Source organism: Chenopodium album, chromosome 13 (genome assembly GCF_948465745.1).
Source record: "Chenopodium album chromosome 13, dcCheAlbu1.1, whole genome shotgun sequence".
Classification (NCBI taxonomy): Eukaryota; Viridiplantae; Streptophyta; class Magnoliopsida; order Caryophyllales; family Amaranthaceae; genus Chenopodium; species Chenopodium album.
Genome location: NC_137846.1, coordinates 4915532 through 4938756, shown reverse-complemented (window position 1 = coordinate 4938756; position 23225 = coordinate 4915532). Strand labels below are relative to the sequence as shown.

General features: G+C 34.3%; 3 protein-coding genes and 1 pseudogene across 4 annotated transcripts; 3 read left to right on the top strand and 1 right to left on the bottom strand.

Annotated features, from left to right (window-relative positions):
• Positions 1 to 274: 274 nt before the first annotated feature.
• On the top strand, positions 275 to 4980 carry LOC145576062 (thioredoxin-like fold domain-containing protein MRL7, chloroplastic). The gene is made up of 8 exons (XM_081633851.1): positions 275 to 430; positions 983 to 1053; positions 1217 to 2047; positions 2614 to 2698; positions 3630 to 3741; positions 3853 to 3969; positions 4066 to 4123; positions 4657 to 4980. The coding sequence occupies exons 3-6, from the start codon at positions 1293 to 1295 to the stop codon at positions 3948 to 3950; spliced, it is 1050 nt and encodes a 349-aa protein (XP_081489977.1). The 5' UTR covers positions 275 to 430; positions 983 to 1053; positions 1217 to 1292; the 3' UTR covers positions 3951 to 3969; positions 4066 to 4123; positions 4657 to 4980.
• Positions 4981 to 5484: 504 nt separating this feature from the next.
• Positions 5485 to 14140, top strand: LOC145574347 (polycomb group protein VERNALIZATION 2-like). 2 transcript variants are annotated; one of them, XM_081632116.1, is made up of 15 exons: positions 5485 to 5616; positions 5959 to 6120; positions 6225 to 6280; positions 7090 to 7154; positions 7250 to 7302; positions 8412 to 8465; positions 8551 to 8610; positions 9405 to 9451; positions 9562 to 9674; positions 10717 to 10975; positions 11501 to 11549; positions 13008 to 13091; positions 13272 to 13351; positions 13501 to 13590; positions 13687 to 14140. In XM_081632116.1, exons 2-15 carry the CDS (start codon positions 5995 to 5997, stop codon positions 13826 to 13828), a joined length of 1278 nt encoding a protein of 425 aa, XP_081488242.1. In that variant the 5' UTR covers positions 5485 to 5616; positions 5959 to 5994; the 3' UTR covers positions 13829 to 14140. The 2 variants fall into 2 exon arrangements, with proteins under 2 accessions (XP_081488242.1, XP_081488241.1); XM_081632115.1 differs by having other exon boundaries at positions 5509 to 5616; positions 5927 to 6120.
• A 1963-nt stretch (positions 14141 to 16103) lies between these two features.
• Positions 16104 to 19720, top strand: LOC145576061 (uncharacterized). Its single transcript, XM_081633850.1, has 8 exons — positions 16104 to 16216; positions 16356 to 16386; positions 16657 to 16901; positions 17552 to 17588; positions 17688 to 17935; positions 18280 to 18316; positions 18416 to 18663; positions 18965 to 19720. The coding sequence occupies exons 1-8, from the start codon at positions 16196 to 16198 to the stop codon at positions 19328 to 19330; spliced, it is 1233 nt and encodes a 410-aa protein (XP_081489976.1). The 5' UTR covers positions 16104 to 16195; the 3' UTR covers positions 19331 to 19720.
• Positions 19721 to 21662: 1942 nt separating this feature from the next.
• Positions 21663 to 22202, bottom strand: LOC145575075 (receptor-like kinase TMK4 pseudogene; annotated as a pseudogene).
• Positions 22203 to 23225: the final 1023 nt, after the last annotated feature.

The window sequence follows — 23225 nt, the reverse complement described above, 5'->3', positions numbered from 1 at the left end:
TTGGTTCATGTTAGCCGACCCCACTTTTGGGATTAAGGTTTTGATTGATTGATTGATTGATTGATTGAAGGGCCTTACGGTCCAGGTATTCAGGTCAACGCTTTCTACCCCCAATCAATCTCAAAGTCACAGAGTTTCACACCAACTTCACCAAACATTTCGTTTCATGGTATTCGTAATTGTATCCGTATATATATATTCATAATTGTATCCGTATATATATTCACATTTGTATTCCCATCGTTATCCATTTAAGTATTCAAGAATCCTCGTTAAAACATGTAATCTTTTATCAAACGTTGTGGCTTTTGCTAAAAAAAAAAAAAAGAACCAGTTCCTCAGTTTCCCTTCAGAGAGTCTCATCGCTCAGTAGCTTAAACCACCATTAACATTACTAGCAGCTAAATGTTGCTCAACAATTTCTTGAAAGGTTCACTCTCTTCCTCAGCTCTTTCTCTCTCTTCCCTTTTGAGATATATGTTGTTTATTATTGTTGTAGTAATTGCAGTTAGTGTAAAGGAGTGAATTTCTGTATATTGCCCTGTTTTTTGGTAGAATATGATGTCAGTTTGATATTTGATAGGTACGCTCTTCCTTGATTATTTTATACAGAATATGCAATATGAATTTCATAAAATTCCCAAAAATTATACTTCGAAGTATAACGAATTTTTTTGATTTGGCTGAAAAATTATGCTTATATTGTGTTTAATAATGAGATATCATGGTGCTGGGAATGAGCTATTGCTAGGGTTTGTTTAATTTATCAAAGCATGTTTATGTGTGAAGAATTGGTGAGCAATTTGAGGGAAGAAGAAAGACTGTAGCCCAAAACCCTGATGTTATGTTAGTTGTTTTATCAATTTAATGTGGATTATGGACTTAATCTATGAGTTATATTATTGGATTTTGAATTTAATACACACAAGAGAATTATGTTTTTTTGTGGGGAATAGAGCCACTCATTTGCTGTTTTGTTTAGGAATTGCTGTTTCTTGAATGGAAAATGGGAAGCTGAGCACGGTGGGTTGAGGCGGATATTACTCGAAACAGGTTGTTGTAGGTTTGCATTAGCTCAAGCAGTAAAAGTGTGGATAATACGAGTAGTAGAATAGTGTTCCAAAATCTTTAGAATTTGCCTCTTGAGTTGTTGGTTTATAACAGCTGTCCTGACTCCTGAATCCTGGTCCAATGCTGGACTGCTGTATTTTTGCAGGAATTGTGGCATTTGATTGAGTACAATTGAATTTCTTGTAAAATCCAGTTAGATTGTATCTAGCTTCCTAGGAAAGATGTCTGTCTGTCCTACTCACTTCTTTCCTCAAGATTGTCTTTCTTTCGTTGCTTCAAAAAACGTCCTACAGATTCATCCACAATATTTGTGTCGCCCCACTAAATTATCTGTTGTTCGTCATAGCATCCGACATTTCCAGCATTGTGTTGCTGCAGTGGGAAAGTCTGATTTTGTATCCAACTCTGAGGCAGATTCTGACCCCAACTCCAAGCCTAAGAGAAAAGGTCGATTGAAGAAAACCAGAGGTGCTGAAGCTGAGCCAGACACCAATTCAAAACCGTCACCAATAATCCCAAGGAAGCCAAGGCGTGGTCGTAGGAGTGAAGCAGTTGCTGTTGAGGATTTTATACGTGACTCTCTTGAAAAAACATTTGCTTCTATCCAGGAGCAAAATCCTGATGTATTTGTGAATAAAGAGCAAATTCTTAAAGAAAGTAACAGCAAGACTCTGTCTGATGATAGTAGTGAAGAAGATGATGATGATGATGACAATGGTCAGACAGAGGAGCAAATGGTTGTTGACGACGATGATCCTACTTGGCCAGTTGATGCTGAAGTGGGATGGGGCACTAGAGCATCAAACTATTTTGAAAAGTATCCAATCAGAAACATTGTTGGAGATGATGGTACTGAAATTGATTGGGAAGGTGAAATTGATAATAACTGGGTACAGGAAATCAATTGCCTTGAGTGGGAGAGCTTTGCATTTCACCCAAGTCCGTTGATCGTTCTTGTTTTTGAAAGATACAACAGGTATTTTTTTGAACTTTTTGACTACAATTACAACAACATTAGTACTATGTTTTTTAAGGGATTAGAAAATTACCTGAACCTGCACTTCCTTTATTATGTAATGACTAAGTTATAAAATTGCTTAAAAAAGATATGAGTTGATAAATTAATCATTATACAGGATAGAAGAATTACTAATAAGTGCTGAAGCATTTTCAATTTAATTTTAATGTAGTACTCATGCATGAAGTGGTGTAGACAATGTGAGCAATTCATCTTGTCTTGTTAGCTTATTATTGGACCTGTTGGTTAGAGATGCATAAGCAGTGGCCCACTAGTAACCCTAAATGTGAAGAAATAATGCTCGAGATAACAAATAGGCTATGTTATATTCTTCTTGTTTATCTATTTATAGATTGCAAACCCTTGGAACATGCATATTTGAATCTCGTTTCTGCCTTAGATGCAATAATTTTTGTTTATTTGTTTATTCTTTGATTTTATAACATTTAGAGAGCTAATTTGGTTCAAATTTGACTCTTTTAGTGAAGTATTGTGTTAATTATTCACCCTTTTTGTTAACACAGAGCAACTGATAACTGGAAACTTCTCAAAGAGTTGGAGATGGCACTCAAGGTTTATTGGAATGCTAAAGATCGACTTCCTCCTCGTGTATGCTCTCATTAATTGAAATTCCTCTTTTTTGAATATACGAAAGGATCATTAGCCATTAGTATCAGAAAAATAACACCAAGTGCAATTATCACATAAATCCATCATAAAAATTTTCATTTCCTTTCTAATCTGTATTCAATGCATTAAACAATCTCCGTTAGCCATTTGTTTTGAATATTTTATACCCTTAGTTGAACAAAAATTGAATTTTCCTGTATTCCATGTTCCCTCCTACTTAGGAAGGCAATTAGTAGATCTTTGGGACATGGCTGGGGTAATTCTGAAAATTGAGGTTAAATGTAATTATGTTAAACCTAATGGTTCACTGACTGAAAGTGTTAAATCTATTAGATTGGAAAAACTTAAGAGGTGGTTTCACATGATATTTACTCCAACAGGTGGGGTTTTTTTTATTATTATTATTTTTATTTTTTTATATATAAATGGCCTTGTTTAGGGATATTCTTCTGCTGGTGAATCTTTTAAATAATACTTCATATTTGATTTTCTATGACCCTCTATCAAGTTAGAGAGGTTGTATGTGACCGAGTCAACTTTCAATGGACAACATATCTAGCCTTCACTATAACTTCGAGATGGTTGGCTGGCCTCTTTTTGCGAATTGTCTTTTCAACTAAGTTATCCAAAACAAGTTCTTAGGGCTCGAAAAGGTCACAGATTCCAGCTTCCTAGGAAGTGGTTACCTGCAGTACTTTCTTAGCCTTGAGTTTAGGAAGTATTGTTAATATCAAATTGTATTGAAGCCGCATGGCAATAAATTCCTCCTTAATCTGAGAGAAATCTGATCTGGCTCCTACTTATCAAATAAGTCAAGCAAGATAGTTCTCTTTTGCTCATAATTTATAGACCTAATGTTAATTTTGTGTGATCAAATCTTAGGTACATGATCATAAATTTCTTGTAACAGGCAGTTAAGCTGGATATCAATATTGAGAGAGACTTAGCATATGCTCTTAAAGTTAGACAGTGCCCGCAAATACTTTTTCTACGTGGACAAAAAATTTTGTACAGGGAAAGCGGTAAGAGCTGTAGCTTCTTTTCCTTCTTTCCATAGTTTATGTGGACATGCTGAGTTTGATTTGTTGTTGTTGCAAACTTGGAATGTGACTGTTTCAACTCTTGGTATGCAGATCACAGAACTTCCGACGAATTGGTTCAAATGATTGCATATTTCTATTACAAAGCTAAAAAGCCTTCATGGATTGATGAAGCAGCTAAAGCTTTGTAGTGTCAGACTGTCAGTGCAGGTGCATCATCTATATCTCATCTAATACTTGACCCAACGCTGATTTATCAGTCTATTAATTTCATATTTTAACTTTTTTCCCTCTCTGTTAATGCAGGCATGAAACATAAGTGGGAATTAAGTAGGTTAATAATACAGCTGCAGCATTACATCATGTATGTTAAGATTGTCTAATTTGAGTGCAACTATATTTGCTGTATATAATGCCTACATATCTTTCAACACTTCTGCAGAAAAGCTAATTTAGATGCACTTGCATTAGCTGAGTTTGCTATGAGATTCGTTATACATACTGATTAAATCAATGTTATGTTGTAGCCTTGTAGGGATATTTCACTTTGTATAAAGATCAATAACTGTTAGTACTTTGATAAATCAGCATTAACTAGCCATAGGCTGAAGTCTCCTTTAGGTATTGATTGGGTTAGTGTCTACTGATAACAGTAATGAGATTGATTACTATATTTTCAACACTAGTAGAACAGCGGGGCTATATGGGTAACTCTTAGCTACCTAACACTTTATAAAATGATAAAAATAGCTAATGCTGTCACCAGCTAGATGCTTAGTACTACTGTTGCTAAAATCATCACATGCTCTAAATGCTGAAACATCTTAAAGTTTAATTGGTGCATTTTTAAGCTGGCTGACTTCCGTTAATCAGTTAATCTTCTAACCTATTTTACAGGTATGGTGATCAAGTTGCGGGTAATCATTTGCAATTTCATGCAGGAATGGGGCAGATGTAATATTGATACAGGATCTTATTGCATGCCTACCCTGTTCTTCAAATAATTTTGTTGGATTTAGGACTAGGAGTTAGGAGTAGAATCTTCAGACTTGTATTCTACTGTATAATTTTTGTCAACTAGGAATTCTTGTACCTTGTAAGTTGTATTTTAATACATTAACAATGATGTTATGTACACTGAAATGATGGTTAAGTTCTCACCTTTCATTACAAAGATCCTCTTTGTATTTTGAACATGTTTAGATTATTGTAAGTTTGTCATTTCTTTTGTCTCAATTTACTCGCTACTTAGTCATTTGCCCAATATGTTATGCAAATGAAAAAATAGTGATAAAGAATTGGGTTGATGATTTGGGGATCCAACAAAAATTCTTAACAAAAATTTGAGTCAAAAGTAAAATGAAACACTTCAAATTTAATTAGGATGGAATTTTCATTTGCAACAACGTTTAACATTGGGTAGTGTAATTTAAGTTAATTTATACGCCATAATTAATTTTATGTAACTTGTAACCGGTTTAGGGTAACTATAATTTGTTATGATTTATATTGTAAATCAAGAAAATCGAAAGTGAGACATATTATAGATTATGAGTGATTGATGATTTTTTTTTGTAATATGAGTATCTTTATCTATGCACTATGGGCTAAAGTTGCTTTTTACTCTTGAAAATTAAAAAAGAATACTCCGTGATAAAGGTTACTTCGAAATTAAAATTAGTAGTCATGACTCAGATTAAAAATTTGATTTCCTATGACCAAAAGTAACACGAGACAAACTTCAAAAAAGACGGACTAAATTAGAAGTCTTTTCTCGTGTAAGCTGCACCCCCTCCGTTTCTCTTCCATTGAAAGCGGCTTCTGAGCTTTCTCTCCTCCATTGAAGCAGTTTCTGAGGTAAGATAGTCTATATTTAATCATAGAATATCAATTGCACAATCTAGGGTTTCGTTAATTTGATTGTCAGTGCAGTCAATTTAGGGTTATTGGTTGTTATAAATACTGCAAGAATTTAACATGATTTTTCGAGATAATCAAGCCAATTTAGCATTTGTTCATTGTTAAGACGGAATTATGAAATTGGAATTACAATTAGAGGAGTACATTTAGATCTTGATAGCCTGAATTTCTAATTTCATACAATTCAGCTGTATTATTTAGAAGCCTTGATTAACTAGAATGATAATAAATATAGTGATTATACAAGGTGGATCTGCGTATTTTGACATGTTGGTGCAGTTGCCGCCTTGCCGGGATCGTGTCGGTTCAAATTCAATGTGTCACCAAAGCTCATGTCCATGTGTAACGGTGGAAGAGGATGTTGCTGCGGAGGAATGTCTTTTAGTATACTGTAAACCAGTTGAATTATATAATATACTTCAACGCCGAGCTCATCAAAATGTAATGTCAGGAGAATCACTCAAAACTTATTACCAATTTTGCTTAATTTAGCTCCATCAAGTTGTGTACTATCTTTAATTTGATTGTTTTTAACTTTTGTGCAGCCTTCATTTCTTCCTAGGTGCTTGAACTACAAAATTGAGGCAAAATGGAAAGCAGGGTATGATCTTGTATAGCTTTTTATGTTAATTGAAAATTTTTAGTCTGAGTGAATTGCTAATCATCAAGCATATTTTAGAGTGCTGTAACTATATTTGGCCGGTTTGGTAACCGAGAAGGATGCCTCCACTATGGGTTGGGGTATAGATTGCTGGAAGGAATGTGCAGATAGTTACATCATCGAACATATCAAAGACTGTCGTGGCTATATTTGGCCAGTTTGGCATCCGAGAAGGATGCCTCTACTAAGGGTTGGGGAATGGAATGCTGGAAGGGACGTGCGGATAATTAGATAGAAACATGCATGGATGTCCAATTTAGAGGATTTTTTAGTGTAATAATGTGTAAAGAGGAAGTATAGAGGGACAAGGAAAAATTAAAATCCTAATATGAAGGAGAAAAGGGAATTTAAACATAAAAAGAGGAAGGACTAAAGAAAGACAGAGAAGAAAAAACTTTGGTAGGAAGGGGAGAAGGGGAAAACATAAAAAAAAAAAAAAAGTCTCTGCCCAAGTTGGCTGTATGAATTTCTTTCAACATTTTTTGCCTTTAACAATCATCACTCTGTGTATGTGTCAAAAAAAACATTAAAAAAAAAAAGTTGAGAAGAGAATCAGAGATTATATTGCTTAACTAAGGAAATACAATGAAAGAGTTGATAAGACTAAGTAACTTAATCCTTCTCAACTGCTCAAAAAACTCTTTAGAGACCATTGCCAGAAAATAGAACTAGAGAAACATAATATGTAAATTCAAGATCGTTCTTTTAGAATAAATTTTTTGAAAAATCATTGGCTTTTTTATGTGTAGATTGATGGATGGAAATGTAATCTTCAACTACAGGGACCACAGCAACTTGCTTAGAAAGACCGAAGGTGTGCTTCTATATTTAAAATATCTTGCTTATTACTCCCGTGTCTAATTTTTCTACTAATCAGGAATCTTTATTTGGTTCCTTGTTAATGTGCAGTTACAAGACAGTTTTCATGTCCTTTTTGTCTGATGAGATGTGGCAGCTTCAAGGTATGTATGAATCTGTTCTTGATTCCAAATTATAAAATATAGAAGACTCCACCTCACTTTACTTGATTTCACAAAACTACATGTATCTTGGTTCTGGATAACTTTAAGTGGTTGTAAGATTGGAGCGAAATTACTTTTTAATTGGAGTTAAATTTTCTTTTCCAGTATCCTCTTGTGCTACTTTACCTCATAAGATTACTGATGGTGGCATTGGAGAAGGTAGATATTAGTGAGTTATGAGAAACTTTAACCAACTTTGTCCTTTGGGGATAGAGGGTGGGGTGGGGTGCGAGACAGGATCTGGTGTAAAATTAGACACGAAAAAGGCAATAAAGATATCTTAGTGTCAATCTTAGTGATTGAAGGTTCCTTAATGAGGTTGCTTCATCATGGTATCAGTCTTTAAGAGAATGGTTAGGTGGAACTGTGGAAGTGGGGAATGGTAATGAGGATTAATATTTCATGGAAGTTAAATCATTTTATGTAGTCTTGGTTGGATTAAGTTCTCCTGTACTTCTATAATTCTTTGAATCGCCTAGGGTATCCTTGAGATGGTGGAGGGATTTATTACAGACCTTCATTGGATTTTTCTCTTTGGGGAGTTGGGGGGGGGGGGTGTGATTAAGTAATTTTGTGAAATGGGATCTAGTATAGAGATACCAATTTAGGTATTGAGGTAACTTGGTGTCTGACATTGTCTTTTATTTGGTGAAGCTGTATTGGAAAGTTGTTTTAGAAATTTGCTGCATTAGTGCATTATAGTTAGCAGTTTATCCCTACCTGTGGTCTTGATGGGAAACTATGCTTTGGTTTGTTGGAAAAATAAATTTGTGCTGGTTGTTTTACTTTTAGTCAATTGATAAATTTTGAATGTTTGTATTCTCTTTGTGATGGTGAAGTTATCCTGAAGAGATCTAAGAACCATAAAATAAACCAGAGTTTCAGGTGTTTGACAACCTTTGCTAAATTTTATATAGTTGACATGTATTCATATCATCATATGCCTACTTGTAATTCTCTCTCTTTTTTTTTTCTCACAGTATGCTGTTTTCTCAAAGCTGTAAGCTACTGCTCTTACAAAAACTGCAACTTTGATCTTCTGTTTGCAGGGTCTCCGTTCTCATCTGATCACGTCACATGACCTTTTTAAATGTGAATTTTGGGTTAGTTACATGAATTGAATGCTATTGCATTAATTGAAAATTTGAATTTTAATGTCTTCTGGATGTATCACATTTCATTTTTTAGGTGACCGAAGAGTATAGAGCCATTAATGTCTCTGTCAAAACTGATGCACTACATTCAGAGGTCAGAATATTCTTCTTCTTATTGTTCCAAATATCCAAGATTTTTATTAAGCATTTCTCAGAAACATTTTTTTTTTCTTTCTCTAGTTTAGAGTAGATTAACAGGTAGTACTGTAGGGCAACCTTCAGTAGTTTGCTGCTTATTGTACTTTGGGGCGATTGGGTTGTCTTTATAGAATTGTAGGACCCCTAAACTTTTCTTGAAATCCTGGGATAAAAGCTTTATATAAGAACATTGAGAAAAGATGCTAATCTACCTGTCAATATATTTGTCATGGTAGATTTTTGTTTTTTTACTCAAAAACGGCACAATTTAGTCATGGGAAAAAAACTTCCCTTGTAGAATTCCTAGAGACTTAGCTTGAATTGTTTGGTTGGCTATATGGAATTTCCATTTCCTAGGGATTGATTCCTATGTTTTGTTAGGTAAACTTGATTAATTTGCCATGTAATCTAACTAATTTTATCACAATCATTTTTTTTTTGTAAGAACCTCAGAGGGAAATGAGAGAAAGTAAGTCATTAAAGGGATTTTGTGACTTACCAAGGAGGCAAGGAGTGGGTTGGGTTAGTCGCTTCCCCCTTTTTAATTCCAACCAATGTACTAACAACACATCATAACTGCATTTTGAAACAAATCTCAATTCCTTTGTACCTCCAACCAAACAAGCACTAAGAATGAGAGGCATTTACAATATATTTACATCATTCAAGTGAGAGCATGTTTTGGTTCCAATTTGTTTTCCATCTTTTCTTCTTACATAGTTTTCTGAGTATTATCAGTCATTCCTGCAGAGTACTGCTGGTGGAATTGAGCCTCGATTGCAATTATTTGGTTTCTGGTAAGTTAAGCTGCAGGTTGCAACTTTTGTGCAGTTTAACATTGCCGGTTGCAGCTTATGGACGATGCCCTTCTGCTAACATTACTTATAAAGTAACCATCTTTGAGCAGTTCAAGGCCCCAAAAGCGCAAACGTCCAGAAGATCCTCATGAGAATGGGAAATATGTATATCCCCACGTGTTGGAATCAGCCTTGCCTGCACTGGCCACTGGGAGTAATGAGGGTACACATTCTTTTAGATTCCTGCAAGATGTAAACTATTTACTTTGTGAATATCTGAACTAATAGATAATATATATTATCTTCAAGAAGTAATCAGCAGATACTGAATTCTTGCTGTAGGATCTGCTTTATTGTTTTTATTTTTATTTTTTTTTCTCAATGAAGAGCAGCTTTATATCTGTCCATTTGTCTTTCTCTTGAGTCAACCATCAATCCTTTCCTGAGGCTCCTACCACCCTATGTTCCTACCTTATGTATACTTCAGTAGTCAGATTTGACTTTTACACTATTTATATACTTCACTTTGACTAGCTTTGATGATTTTTTGTTACGGAAAAATAGTTATGTAGGATCTTGTTAGATTTGTCTCAATTTATACTTTCATTATATAAAATATTTATATTTTTACATGTTGATAAATTATAATATTAGTGATTGAAAGGATGCATTGCCAAGTGTGAAATGAGAAATGCTACAATTAAAAGAGGGGGGGGGGGGGGGGGGGGGGAACTGAGTATTTAACTGAACATGGTCTTAATCTCTTATTTCTGGAAGGACTGGAACGTGATTGTACATGGTTATATTCGTTTTTAGAACTTTCTCTGAATGGGTCCTTTAAAAACTCTCATTATTAGTCTCAAATGATCATGGAGGGATGGGATGTATCTTGAATATTCTCTTTCTAAACCCTGCCATGGGCAGATTATCCTGAGCTGCTGCTGTTCTTGACTGTACCTGCAAGTACTAGGTATTGAGAGAATGATCTGTTAACTTTTGTTCATTCCTTTGTTATTTTTGTAGCAAAGTATGTAGTCTGTCAACTCTTCTCATAATATTTTCATTACTCTTATTAAAAGAAGTCCATAAGTTTGTTTTGGCAATACTTTGATAGTTTGATATCCTATTTATCTATTGTTTATCCAGTTTGCAGCATTTGAATATATAATTTTTATCCTTTAATATAATCTTCATGTATTTAATATCCTTTTTTGGACCAAAAAATACGCAGCTGTATGACTTCTTTTGTTTTAATTGTGTTGTAGGTGAGAAAGATCCAAGTGCCTGTCCAATGTCACATAATCCAAGAACAGGAGAGTTGTGTTATTCTTATGAAAATGGTAATGCAAATGGCATGGATTATGTTGTGGCCAACAGTAATCCAGGGGTTCCAGTAGCTAGAGCTCTGTCCCTGGAAGACATAGACTGTGTTCAAAGCACATGTGGAGACAAGATGATGTCTTTGACGCTGCTTCCAGCTGCAAAGTCAAGAAAGCTCTCATCTGAGCGGACTGAGCCTAGAAGGTATATTGTTAAATGTGATATTTAAGCTACTTTCCTGCTATTTTAGTTATCTGAATTTTGAGGAAGTGTCTTTCTTGATGTCAAGATGTAGCTATTGGCTAAGTTTGGTTAAAAGGTGGGGTCCATGGAGGCTGTCTTAGCTAGGGCTAGTCATTTTCTTCGACTTGATGTATTTTGGCTTTACGATAGATAGTATAAAACCGGTTAGGGCAGTGGGCATACTCGTAGAAACATGTTCATTAATCATTACTCAATAGAGAATTGGTGAGTATTGTGTGTCTCTAGTGTAGTCTTCCCCAAATAGGATACTATATTAAATCATCCAAGGCATTCCTATATTACCAAGATTAAATAATCACACCTCTCTCTCTCTCTCTCTCTTGATTTATTAACTCTTTTCATTTCTTACTTAGAATGTTATCTTCTCATTGGATACATCATATATATATATATATATATATATATATATATATATATATATATATACCCAATCTAATTGATTGGTTGTTTTTCTTTAATGTTCAGCACTTTGCTCCTGCAGAAGCGGCAATTTTATCATTCTCACCGAGCTCAGGTAATTCTAAGAAATCATGTTGTGTTTTACGAAGATTCTTATTTCTTTCTAGTTGCTCTTTTATTCTTTAGATAATGACATAAAGGATTTTGTCAAGTTCCAATTTAATGGAAGCCTGATACATAAAACATTATGGTTTTTGTCGCTCCTAGAGCTGTCGTATTTGGTGTTCAGTTCAGGTCGGATCCTATCATGTTATGGTCAAGCTGTTTCAGGGTGGTTGTTTGGGTCAAAGTCGGATCAGTTGGGGTCACTTTGGATGAAGCTGGATCATTTTTCGATTCTGGCATTGGGTTTATTAGATTCAATATTAGGGTTTGGTTGATTTTGTTCAGGTTGGAAGTGGGATATTGTTTTCCTAAGTTTAGCACTTGCCTTCTAGATTAATCCCCTCAAAATAAAAATTATTGGTATATGGTATTAATCTTCTTATGAAGTTTTTCTAAATCATGGTAGACAGATGCACAATTATGTTTTACATCCTAGGCAATAGCGAGTTAGATTGGATTTGGTTTACTGACAGGTTTAGACAGATCATCTTGGGTTATGTTCAGATTCTCTTAGATCGTGTTTAGATTATCTCGGGTTGTGTAATGTGTTAATGAAGTCAATAATAGGTTTCGGACCTTTCGGTTGAATTTGGATTTTTGTTGGGTCGGGCTGGATTGAATCAATATAGCTCAGGCCGAACCAGGATTTTTGTCTTGTTCAGTTGATTGCAGACTAGTAAAGGGTTAAAATGTTAAATAGGATTTGGATTGTTTCAATGCGGAGTTGAGTCTCGAATTCTGGGGTCAAATAGGGTGTTGGTGTTAATATACAGAGTGGGTTCGGGTTCAGGTTCCTATTTCTCAGGTAAATTTGGATCAGGTCGTTGTCGGTTATAGATTGGTTTTGTGGATTGGGTCATCTTGTGATAGCTCTAGTTGCTCCCAGTTGGTTGATTGAAGTCATGACCATGACAACTTTCAATTTTTTGCTCTATACTATTATGTAACTCTGCCAACTGTTGTAGGTTCTTGGACATTTAACAGGCAGAGGGAACTCTTTAAGTTTCTGCCTTTGTTTTATCAATTCAAGTGCCTTTAACTTCGTATACCTGATGGTACCAGTTTACTTTCGGGTCTTCAATAAGAAAATGCTAGTAAAGGTGGAGAAAATGATAAAGTCTAGTAATGAGAGTGATTAGGATTTCAATTTTTTTGTATCTCCCTTTTCTCTTTTAAGTCTAAGCTCTGTCTTAATGAATACAGTATTTTTTTTGTACCTCCTTTGTGTAGTAATGCAAGCATTGTTTTAGAGTTTATTTTTTCAACACAGAATCGTCATTGCAGCTCCTTTGAAATGTTTCTTATTTGACTGTCAATTTCTTGGACTTCACATTTAAAACTTGTATTTGTATCATGCTTCAAATATATCACGATGATAATATTGACGTATTCCCTTTTGCATCCTAAGCCAATGGCTCTGGAACAAGTATTGTCAGACAGGGATAGTGAGGATGAAGTAGACAATGACATTGCTGCTCTTGAAGACAGAAGGGTATGCTGGGTTATTTTATTATTCTGAATCACTTGCATGAATATATGACTATCAATTTTGACAATTATGTGAACAGTTAGTCTTTGTTTCTACTTTATTCCTTGAATCCCTGACTGTGTACCTCATCCCTTGGTACTCTTTGCTCACTAAACTGTGGATGGTATTTGCCTTGCATTGCAGATGCTTGATGATTTTGTGGATGTGACCAAAGACGAGAAACACCTAATGCATCTATGGAACTCATTTGTTCGAAAGCAGAGGTAGAACACTTTTTATGCAGCTCTTAGCTCTCTCATTTTCTGTTTACATTGTACATGTCAGCATCATGGCACTCTTATGACTTAGTTTTACAATGCTTACATGCTTTTGTTGTTTGGCTTTGCTCAACTTATTTATTTTCATGGAATAGGGTTCTGGCTGATGGTCATGTTCCCTGGGCTTGTGAAGCATTTTTGAAAGTTCACGGCAAGTTGTTGATTGAATCGCCTGCCCTTTTCTGGTAAATTCCATTACATTTTGTTCAATATGATAGTATCTGACAAACCATGCCCTTGGAATTAATCGTCTTTTTTCTCTCTCTCTCCTCTTTTCTCAGGTGTTGGAGGTTTTTTATGATCAAACTCTGGAATCATGGTCTTCTTGATGCTGGTACTATGAATAATTGCAGCATACTTCTTGAGAAACAACGAGATGAAGCTTCCACTGATGGAAATTCGCTCAAACACCAACAAAAATAAGCTGAAGGAGATGATATTTGTTCATGCTCAAAAGTTAGGGTAATAGATCATCTGGCCTCCATTCTGTACATTCCTTTGTCTTGAGAAGCGTTTACATCCGGAGAAGGGGTGTTGGACTGTTGGCGCTCTGTAGGCAATCGAGTTATAAAGTTAGACTAGCAGAGGCTTTCCATATCCAAAGTAATGTAATCATTGATTCTAAATATAACTTACCAGAATAATATGTACGCGTTTATGCTATTTATCAATTGACCACATTCTTTTTCTGTATCAAACTCTTTAATCTTCATGTGTTCTATTAACCCATTGTTAGATTATAGACCCAGGAGCTACAATGTAAGATTGTCATTGATGCTCTCAATCAATGTTCTATCTCATAGTTCCATTTTCTTTATTGTATGTTATTTATAACGAATGATATATTGTTTAAGAATAATGAAGATGATATATGTCAAATTGCGCTAAGGAAACCGATCTAATTCTTACAGACTCATACAAGGTATTATTTTAATTCACCAAGGGAAATACATATACTACCTCCATTAATTATTATGTGCAACTTTGGGGTATTATTTGTGAGGTATAAAATATTCCAAAGTTGCACATAATAACTAACGGAGGTAGTAAATAAAAAAAACATAAAAATAAACTCAAACTAGTAATGCACGAGATCTAGTTATCCATGAATTATGTATTTAATAGACGGAAGAATCCTTAAAATCAAAGTACTTTTTTTTTTTTTGCCGAAAGTCCCAAAAAAAAATTGTCTACGTTCCCTCTAGGTTTTCTCCTTGGGAGGGTTTTTCGGTTCCCTATAGGGTTTCCCCTTGGGAGGGTTTTTCTAGCCTCCATTGCTAGACTTTTTCTGCTTTTTTGAAGGTTTTCCTTCACTCTTTCATCTCTTTTCTTCTGATCTCCATTGTAATTTTTGTAGGGGCTTCCACCGGTGTTTTTACTGGTGGTAAGCCCCAAAAAACTTTTTTAATTGCTTTCAATAAATGGATCTCATCTTTATGATGATGTTATTCAATTAGGCTTATTCCTTCTGTTTGTTCGTGTGGAAAGATTGAAGATCTAGGGTTTCATCGTCTCCGAAAGTATCTAGAAGGCCATATGAGTTTTTTCACCCAAACAACTACTCATCCGTGAATCTCAAGCCAAATTAGTGCTAATTCACGGATTGTATTGCTCCAGATGAAGTTTTTTATTAAGGCGATTGTTGATCGATTCTGCAATGTAACTATTTCTAAGGTGATTTGTACAAAAAAAAATAGACGGAAGAATCCTTCTTGTTGTTGTTGTTTTTTTTTTCAAATTATGTAATTGCCTAACTTGAAAAGATCTCTAAGCAAACTCTCTATTTCCCTAAATAAAAAATCAAAATGCCTTGAGAATAATGAGGTATCAATACATTAACTTGAAAGGATCTCTAGACTCTAGATGATGTGGTGTCATGTTATTTTTTGAGTAGTTTTTTTAACCTCTAATTTAAGAGGATGTTTTAGGTGATTAATCACCACAATTATTGTCTTGATAAGTAATTATCCTAACCCCCAATTTAAGAGGATGTTTAGGGTGATTATTCACCTCCCTTGATGTTTGGGATTTTTCTTTTATGTTCTTTCATATTTCTCTATAAATAGAAGCCTTTTTCTGATTTTTAAACTTGAAAAATACATCAAGCACAATAGTCTATTTTTCTAAACACATTCTCTATTGGGCATAAGACCTTAAGTTACTTGACTCAAACCTTCCACTCAAAAGTGTCTTTGTGTGGAAGTCGTGTGTTAACATTAGGATTCGTTCCGACGTATACAATTGAGCACCTTGATTGCACTGGAAATTCGTTTTCAAGTCACCGATCGATATTGTTCCATTGTTTGTTAAATCATCTTTTTTATCTTACTTAAATATTTTCATATTGTTTGTTCTAGACTACTTTTTTATTTACATCAAATGTAACTAAATTAATCTATATTTGTATTTCATTACATAATTTTTATTACTACCTCCGTTAACTTTTATTTGCAACTTTGAAATATTTTATATCTCACAATAATACCCCAAGTTGCAAATAAAAGTTAACGAAAGTAGTATAAAACCTCATTTATAATATAAATATAACGATGCGGGGCATTGTACGGGATAAAAACTAATTAATTTTAGAAACCTCAAATTGAGAATTATCAAAGTCAAAAAGAGTGGCGCGAATGAGCCTATTATACCGGGCTTATTCAAAAATTTTAATTTTCGTTTTCTTCAATTGAAAATATCAAAGAAATGGCAGAACTGGAAAAGGAACTTGGAGAGAGAATTCCAGAGTGAGAATACCACACAAATAACTTGAATTTTCAAGCTTCACATGTTATGAAAAATCCCAGATCTCAGGTACCCATTTATTAATCTGTAAAACCCATCTCAAATTCTTCATCTTTATTTCTTATCATGCCTTTTTTTTTTTTTTTTTTTTAATTCAATGTTTGTAATTTTCTATTAAATCGTCTGAAAGTTTGCATCTTTGCTCCAGGTTTCAGGCTCTTCAATTTCCCAAATTTCAGGTGATTTTTTCTTATAAATTTTGGGGTTAATCTTGCTTAGCTGACATATTTATTAATTTTATTATGTGGGAGTATCATTTTTCTGAATTAATTTATAGTTATTTTAATTTCTGGGTACCTTTAATTAAAATTTGTGGGTTTTTATTTATTTATTTATTTATTTATTTATTTATTTATTTTTCTTTCTCTTGTTGGGTAATTTCTCATTTTTCTGTTGAATAATGCTGAAATTGATATTAATCTGATTTGCCTAAAATTGGTTGATTTCAGAGCCTCCTGACATAAAGCAGTGGTTTTCAAGTTACAATTACCTATCTCCTGAATTAGACACAAATGAAGGCTTCTGTTTATCTCAGGGGATTGGTGATGAAGAGAGGGGATTGTATATTGAGGACAGTGAGACTGAAGATGAAGGAACATGTGAAGATTTCACAAAGATAAATCGCTCTGTCGCCATTTGTAAATCCACTGAGGAAGCTAAGAAGCATGATTCTCCAACTCTTCCTGCTGTTGAGGTATTCTGATTTATCTTTGAATTATTAATTTCCTTTATACAAATAGTTTTAAGGACCATGATAGGTTTTTTTTGGGAGAACCTTTTGTCAAAAAATTGTTTGTTTGACTATCTAGGAAATCTGAATGAAAGTTCCTTAACAGAATACAGATTTACAGTTGTTTATCTGTCCTGAGTTCCTGACAACAGTAGATCTTGTATACAATAGGTGTATTTGCTGTATACAACAGTCAGCAGACTTAATGACCCAAAAGGTCGCCAACATTTGCATTATCATCATTTGATTTAGGGATTTGACATCAAATCACATAAAAATTACTTTATTTGAATAGGGTGATTAAATATGTTTGTCATGTTGAATAAAAGTTTGCTCATCTTTTTTGTCATGAGGATGGCTTTATTTGTAAGGCTTAAACCGCATGTTCAACTGTTGTATCTGGCTACAGTTTACTTCAGGAATAATTTGGTTACTTCAAGAATAAATTGGTTAAATGGTAGTCTTTTGTTGGTATTCAACAATTTAGTTCTGCATTCCTGAAGTTTAAAGGTGTACTTGTATAACTCCAGTATTATTTTACAACTTGTTGAATCTTTGGACTTTAGATTTTTGAAGGTATATTGGTCTGTAATTTGCCTCTCTTTGTTTTATAGGTTCCAACCAATCCAGACTCGTTCTCACTTCTATCTGGTTTGTGCTCATTTCTTTTTGTTTATCAAGCAAACTTCACGTATGAGATATAACTATTGATATGAAAATTAAACCCTTTTGCTTGCATGTGCACTTCAGAGCCTCCTGACATCACAAAATGGTTCTCAAGTTATGTGTACGAATCTCCAGAATTAGATAGTGCTGATTTTGATGTTTCACTTTCAAGTGTCTGTACTTCTGGGAATAAGAAAGAAGCTAACAAGGGAAGGGTAGATCATCTAAAGGAGTTTCCAGTAACAAAAGTCAAAGATGAAATACTTAGCTGCAGGGAGACAGTTACAAGACCTAGTGGAGCTGCGAACAACACAAACCCTTCTACTCCCCAGGTATGCTCTTTCATGAGGATGGCTTTTGTAACAACCGTAAGGTGTAAGAAAGTGTTGTATAGTTGTGTTTGTAAAAAACCACATTATATATGGCTACACTTGAATATATATTGGCTACTTGATAGTCAGAAACAAAGTGAACTAAAAATATGCACTGGAGTGATATTGTGATTTTAGTATATTAAGGATGTCTTTTGTTGGTACACAATAACATAATTATGCGTTACTGAAGTTTTAAGATCTACCAGTTTAAGTCCAGTACAATCTTACTACTTGTTGAATTTTTGTACTATAGGTTTGTAGAAGGTATTAGTTTGGTCTTAATCTTCCTCTTTCTTTTATAGGTTCCATCCTATCCAGACTCGCTCTCACCTCTATCTGGTTTGTTCTTCTCTCTCGTTGTATCATGGAAACTTCATGTATAAGTTTTAACTATTGATTTGATAATTTAAAACTCTTGCTCTTGCATGTGCACTTCAGAGCCTCCTGACATCACAAAATGGTTCTCAAGTTATGTATACGAGTCTCCAAATTTAGAGAGTGCTGATTTTGATGTTTCATTTTCAAGTGTTTATACTTTTGGGAATAAGAAAGAGATTGACAAAGAGAGGGAAGATCAATTAAAGGAGTTGCCTGTAACAAAATTTAAAGATGAGATACTTAGCTGCAGGGAGACAACTACAAGACCTAGTGGAGTTCAGGAGAACAAAAACCCTTCTGTTCCCCAGGTATTGCAAGTCTTTATCCCAACTTTTGCTTAAAAGAAAGTCTTTTTTTATTGCAAATCAGTCCATAATAGTTCATAGAATGTCACTACTAAGGGTCTGTTCTCTTCAGCTTATTTTTAGTTCAGTTCAATTCAGCTCCAATCAATTCAGTTCTTAATTTCCTTCTCTCATAAAATATTCAGTTCAGTTCATTTCAGCTCCAATAAGTTCAGTTCAGCTTAGCTCAGTTCAGTAAATCAGAACAGGCCCTAAATATTTTGCCAAGTGACCAATTCCTCTAATTTCTGTTTGAAATGTGCAGGAGGATGGTTCAGAAAGTAGTAACTTGTCTCTCAAGAACAGTTTTTGTCTTAAAAGAACTTCTGATCAAAGGACTTCAGGAGTAAAATTGTTAAATAATACCTTCCCAGATAAATCTGTTGCATGGGAAAAAACTATAGATGAACAGAGTTTACCAATACAGCAAGACAAGCAGCAGCTGAGCAACATAAACCATTTGAGATCACCTGCAGAGGCTTCTTACTGTAGGGATAGGGCATGTACTGAAACTGCTGAAGAGAAGACGGAAAAGAAGTTTCTAGCTGCTGAAAATGATTCTGGCTGGATCTCGCTTAATCATAAACCAAGAGAAGAATATTCTAGAAGTATCACAAAGGAGAGGGGATGATACATATCTGCAGAAAATCAGTTAAGTTCAATGAAGAGCAAAGCAAGACCAAGGATCAACAAGGAAAATTCTCCTGTAAATTCGCTTTATTCTTCTGATGGGCAAAAGGATAAAAAGTTGAGAAGAGAGGTCCTTAAAGAAGCAACTAACTTTGACTATTCTCGTGTGCCAGAGGTTGCTGGGAAATGGAAATGCCCACAGAGATATAAACCAAAAACTGGACCTCCTCTGAAGCAGCTCCGACTTGAAAGATGGGTTTATAAGATGTAAATTGTTGCTACTGTCACTATGATATACAGGTCTGAACCGTCTGATGATATGTAATGCAGTATGATAAGCGTTTCTAGCTTGTACAATATTTGATCAAAAATGAAAATTTTGCAAGATATACATTGAGACTTGAGTGCAAAATGTGGGATTGGTAGTGATACTATTGTCTGTATCACTGAATGCGCCTTCTTATTTCAGTGGAAAGAAAGCTTTCTTATTGGAACGGTTTGAATAGTTGCATCAGCCTAGGAGCAAACATTCTCAAAGGACCATGCATGATGATTTGTGTATGGGGATATGAGGTCTGCCAAGGAAATATGATCTTCAAGGATCAGTTGACATTGTGCATTGGATAGCCTGTAATTCTATGGCAAGAGAGCAGGCAGTATGCTCTTGAAATGCTTGGTTATACTTTTGTATATACAAGGAAGATATTATTTCCTCTAATTCTCCTATTCTAACACTTGCTAGGCCTAAAGTATTATGAAGATAATACTTCGTAATAAATTAATAATCATTAGTGAGTAGATATTATACCGAGCATATGCAATATGAAGGTAAAATCATAGCTAAAGATGTTGATTAAAAGTATGAAGACCAAAATACATTTTTTTTATGCATTATCAATTTTCATAAAGGAGGTACTCCCTTTACTGTTAATTAAGTGCCCCCAATTTAATTTGGCGAGTATGGCAATGCAGAAGTTTGACCTATATTATTTTTAATTATCAATACGTATGAATCATAAAAAGTTGATGTTTGAAAATATATATTGAAACGTACAAGTCAGTCCCAAACCTGGATAAAGAAGGAGGGTTACGGTAGGCTAGTGACAGGTCAGTGTAAACCTTTGTCACATCGTTTGACATGAGCCACAATGAATGAGAGTAATACTGTGATGTATGACCTCTTTGGAAGTCTTGTTGTTAGTTCATGTAGTCAACCCTACTTATGGGAATAAAGCATTCAAGCGTAAGAAGAAAAAGAGGGTTGATATTATGTGGTCCTTTATTGGTGATTATTCCTTTGACTTCCGTTCTGCTTTCAATCAAAAGATTTGGGTCCTTCGTAGTAATTTGTAATCCCACTTGATTCCTTTGACTTCCGTTCTGCTTTCAGAAATTTGTAATCCCACTTGATTTCTTTCATGATCAAAAGCTAGTCATGCACCCGACCATGGATCAAAGTATTAAAACGTGGAGAACTTGGGAGTGTTTACAAAGGGGAGCTCCATGATGGGACTAAGATTGTTGTTAAGAGGATGGAAGCTATAGCTATAGGCACCAAAGGATGAGTGAGTTTTAAGCTAAAATTGCAGTCCTTACAAAAGTTAGCACAGGCATTTGGTTGCCCTTTTAGGTTTCTGCACCAACAAGCACGAGAGGCTTTTGGTAAACGAGTACATCTCATAAGGAATCTAGGAAAACATCTGTTTGAGTGGCAATAGCTTAGATAACAGTTCAGGTGTGATCAGATATCCATATGTTTATATTTAATATTAATTTAAAAAATAGTATAAACATACTTAAGTTTTCTAATTAAACTTAAGTATGTTTATTATAATATGTGTAATATATGTATAATATGTGTACAAACATTGTATTGCACATATACTATATATTGCACATAGTATAATAAACATACTTTAAGTATAATTAGAAAACTTAAGTATGTTTATACTATTTTTTAAATTAATTATAAATATGTGGATAACGGTTCAGGTGTGATCATATATTTATGTTGATGACGTTGCTCATAACATTCACCCACAAAATAAGTAGCTTAGTAGCCTAAAGTCTTGCACATTAGTTTGATTAGTTTCCAATCAACATACAAATGGAATCATAGATTCTCACAAATCAATTAAAAGAGTTCTAATTTGGTAAACAAAAAGTGATTATTAACAGATCTAGCAAAATTGAGAACATAATTTTCAAAATCTACTCAAATTAAAAATATGCTTCCTAAAAGAGAAAGAAACTTACGAAAAATTCAAAGTTTATGAAATACAGAGTAGTATATCTTATTAGCCAATATTAAAATAGCAAGACATAGAGAAGTATTACGAAGAATATCTGAACAGATGCTTACCAGCATATTCAGGTGCAAGGTAGTCGAACGTTCCAGCCAATCGGGTCTCCATTGAATATTTTCCATTAGGAGCATTCTTTACCAAACTGAAATCTGCAACTTTGGCCCTCATATTATCTCCCAGCAAGATGTTAGAAGGTTTCAAATCTCTGTGAATGAAACTTGTTTGTGCCAAACTCTGTAGATACTCAACTCCCCTGGCCACATCCAAAGCTATGGAGACTCTCTGCTTCCAGGTAAGAGGGGGATATCTAAGCTCTTACCAGTCACACAGATGTTGTCCCAAGTACCCTTGTGGCATGTACTTGTATACTAAAAGTCTCTCCTACCCATTGGTGCAAAAACCTAAAAAGGCTACCAAATGTCTGTGTCTAACTTTTGTAAGGACTGCAATTTCATTTTGAAACTTGCTCATCTCTTTGGTGCCCAAAGCTGTAGCTTCATTCCATCCTCTTAACAGCAATCTTAGTCCCATCATGGAGCTCCCCTTTGTAAACAACCCCAAATCCATTATCTTAATATTTATAGCACTCTTTTTGTTACTTAAAAATACATGTAATTAATTCAAGTAGGAAAATTTGTCAATTACAGCCATTTAAAATTTGCATTTTATAGATTGCAACTATTTTTAAAAAAAAAATTGCAAATTGCAACCCAAAAGTACTAATAAACTGTAAATTGCAACCCATTTTAATTTTTTCATCGATTTGCATGCCGAAAAATATTCCGCTAAGGTTTTAGGGGTCATTTTATCCATTAAGAACTCAAATTGAGCTCGAAATTTGCAAAAAAAAATAATGTAAATGTCTCGTTTTGCGAATAAAAATTTTATCGATATGTGTGCCACTATTTTTTGTCGTGAAAATGAGGTTCTTACATTAATTTTTTGCCAAATTTGAGCTCATTTTGGACCCTTAAGAATTAAAATGACCGCTATAACCTATATGGAACATTTTTCAACACTTAAATCGATGAAATAATTGAATTGGGTTGCAATTTACAAATTATTAGCATTTTTTGGCTGCAGTTTGCAATTTTTTTTTTTTTTAAATGGCTGCAATTTGCTTTGCAAATACAAACTTTAAATGGTTGCAAATTGCAATTGGCAAATTTTCCATTCAAGTAAGGTGATATTATCTTAATGGTTTTAAATGAGTGATAATAGCCTAATAGGCACTTGATAACATGTCATTTTTTGCTGCTTCAACTAAAGATATGCGTACCAATTCTTTTTGAGTTTTTTTTTTTTTTCTTCTTCTAAAAACTTGAATATTTTTTTACTTCACAAAACACATAACAAGATTTATTATAAATCTTAATTTTTTTGTTATAACTTTATCGTATATCAATTTTAACACCCGCCTCTCAAAGAGTCAAATCTACCCGCCTAACTATCTAACCACTCTATAGCATACACGAAGTATTCTTGCAGGGGTAAAAGCTCTCCACCCCGACACTTCAATTCTCCAAGCGGAAGCAATGGGCCTAAGAGAACGCTTAGAGGGAGCTAAATTCCTACGCATTCGTAATCTGA

Excerpts from the sequence above, each read along its gene's own strand:
- LOC145576062 (XM_081633851.1), top strand. The coding sequence starts at position 1,293 with ATGTCTGTCTGTCCTACTCACTTCTTTCCTCAAGATTGTCTTTCTTTC. Across the intron at positions 2,699-3,629 it reads AAGATCGACTTCCTCCTCGT|GCAGTTAAGCTGGATATCAA; the intron begins GTATGCTCTCAT and ends TTCTTGTAACAG. Across the intron at positions 3,742-3,852 it reads AATTTTGTACAGGGAAAGCG|ATCACAGAACTTCCGACGAA; the intron begins GTAAGAGCTGTA and ends CTTGGTATGCAG.
- LOC145574347 (XM_081632115.1), top strand. The coding sequence starts at position 5,947 with ATGTTGGTGCAGTTGCCGCCTTGCCGGGATCGTGTCGGTTCAAATTCA. Across the intron at positions 8,611-9,404 it reads CTGATGCACTACATTCAGAG|AGTACTGCTGGTGGAATTGA; the intron begins GTCAGAATATTC and ends TCATTCCTGCAG. Across the intron at positions 13,352-13,500 it reads TCATTTGTTCGAAAGCAGAG|GGTTCTGGCTGATGGTCATG; the intron begins GTAGAACACTTT and ends TTCATGGAATAG.
- LOC145576061 (XM_081633850.1), top strand. The coding sequence starts at position 16,196 with ATGAAAAATCCCAGATCTCAG. Across the intron at positions 16,902-17,551 it reads CAACTCTTCCTGCTGTTGAG|GTTCCAACCAATCCAGACTC; the intron begins GTATTCTGATTT and ends TTTGTTTTATAG. Across the intron at positions 18,664-18,964 it reads AAAACCCTTCTGTTCCCCAG|GAGGATGGTTCAGAAAGTAG; the intron begins GTATTGCAAGTC and ends TGAAATGTGCAG.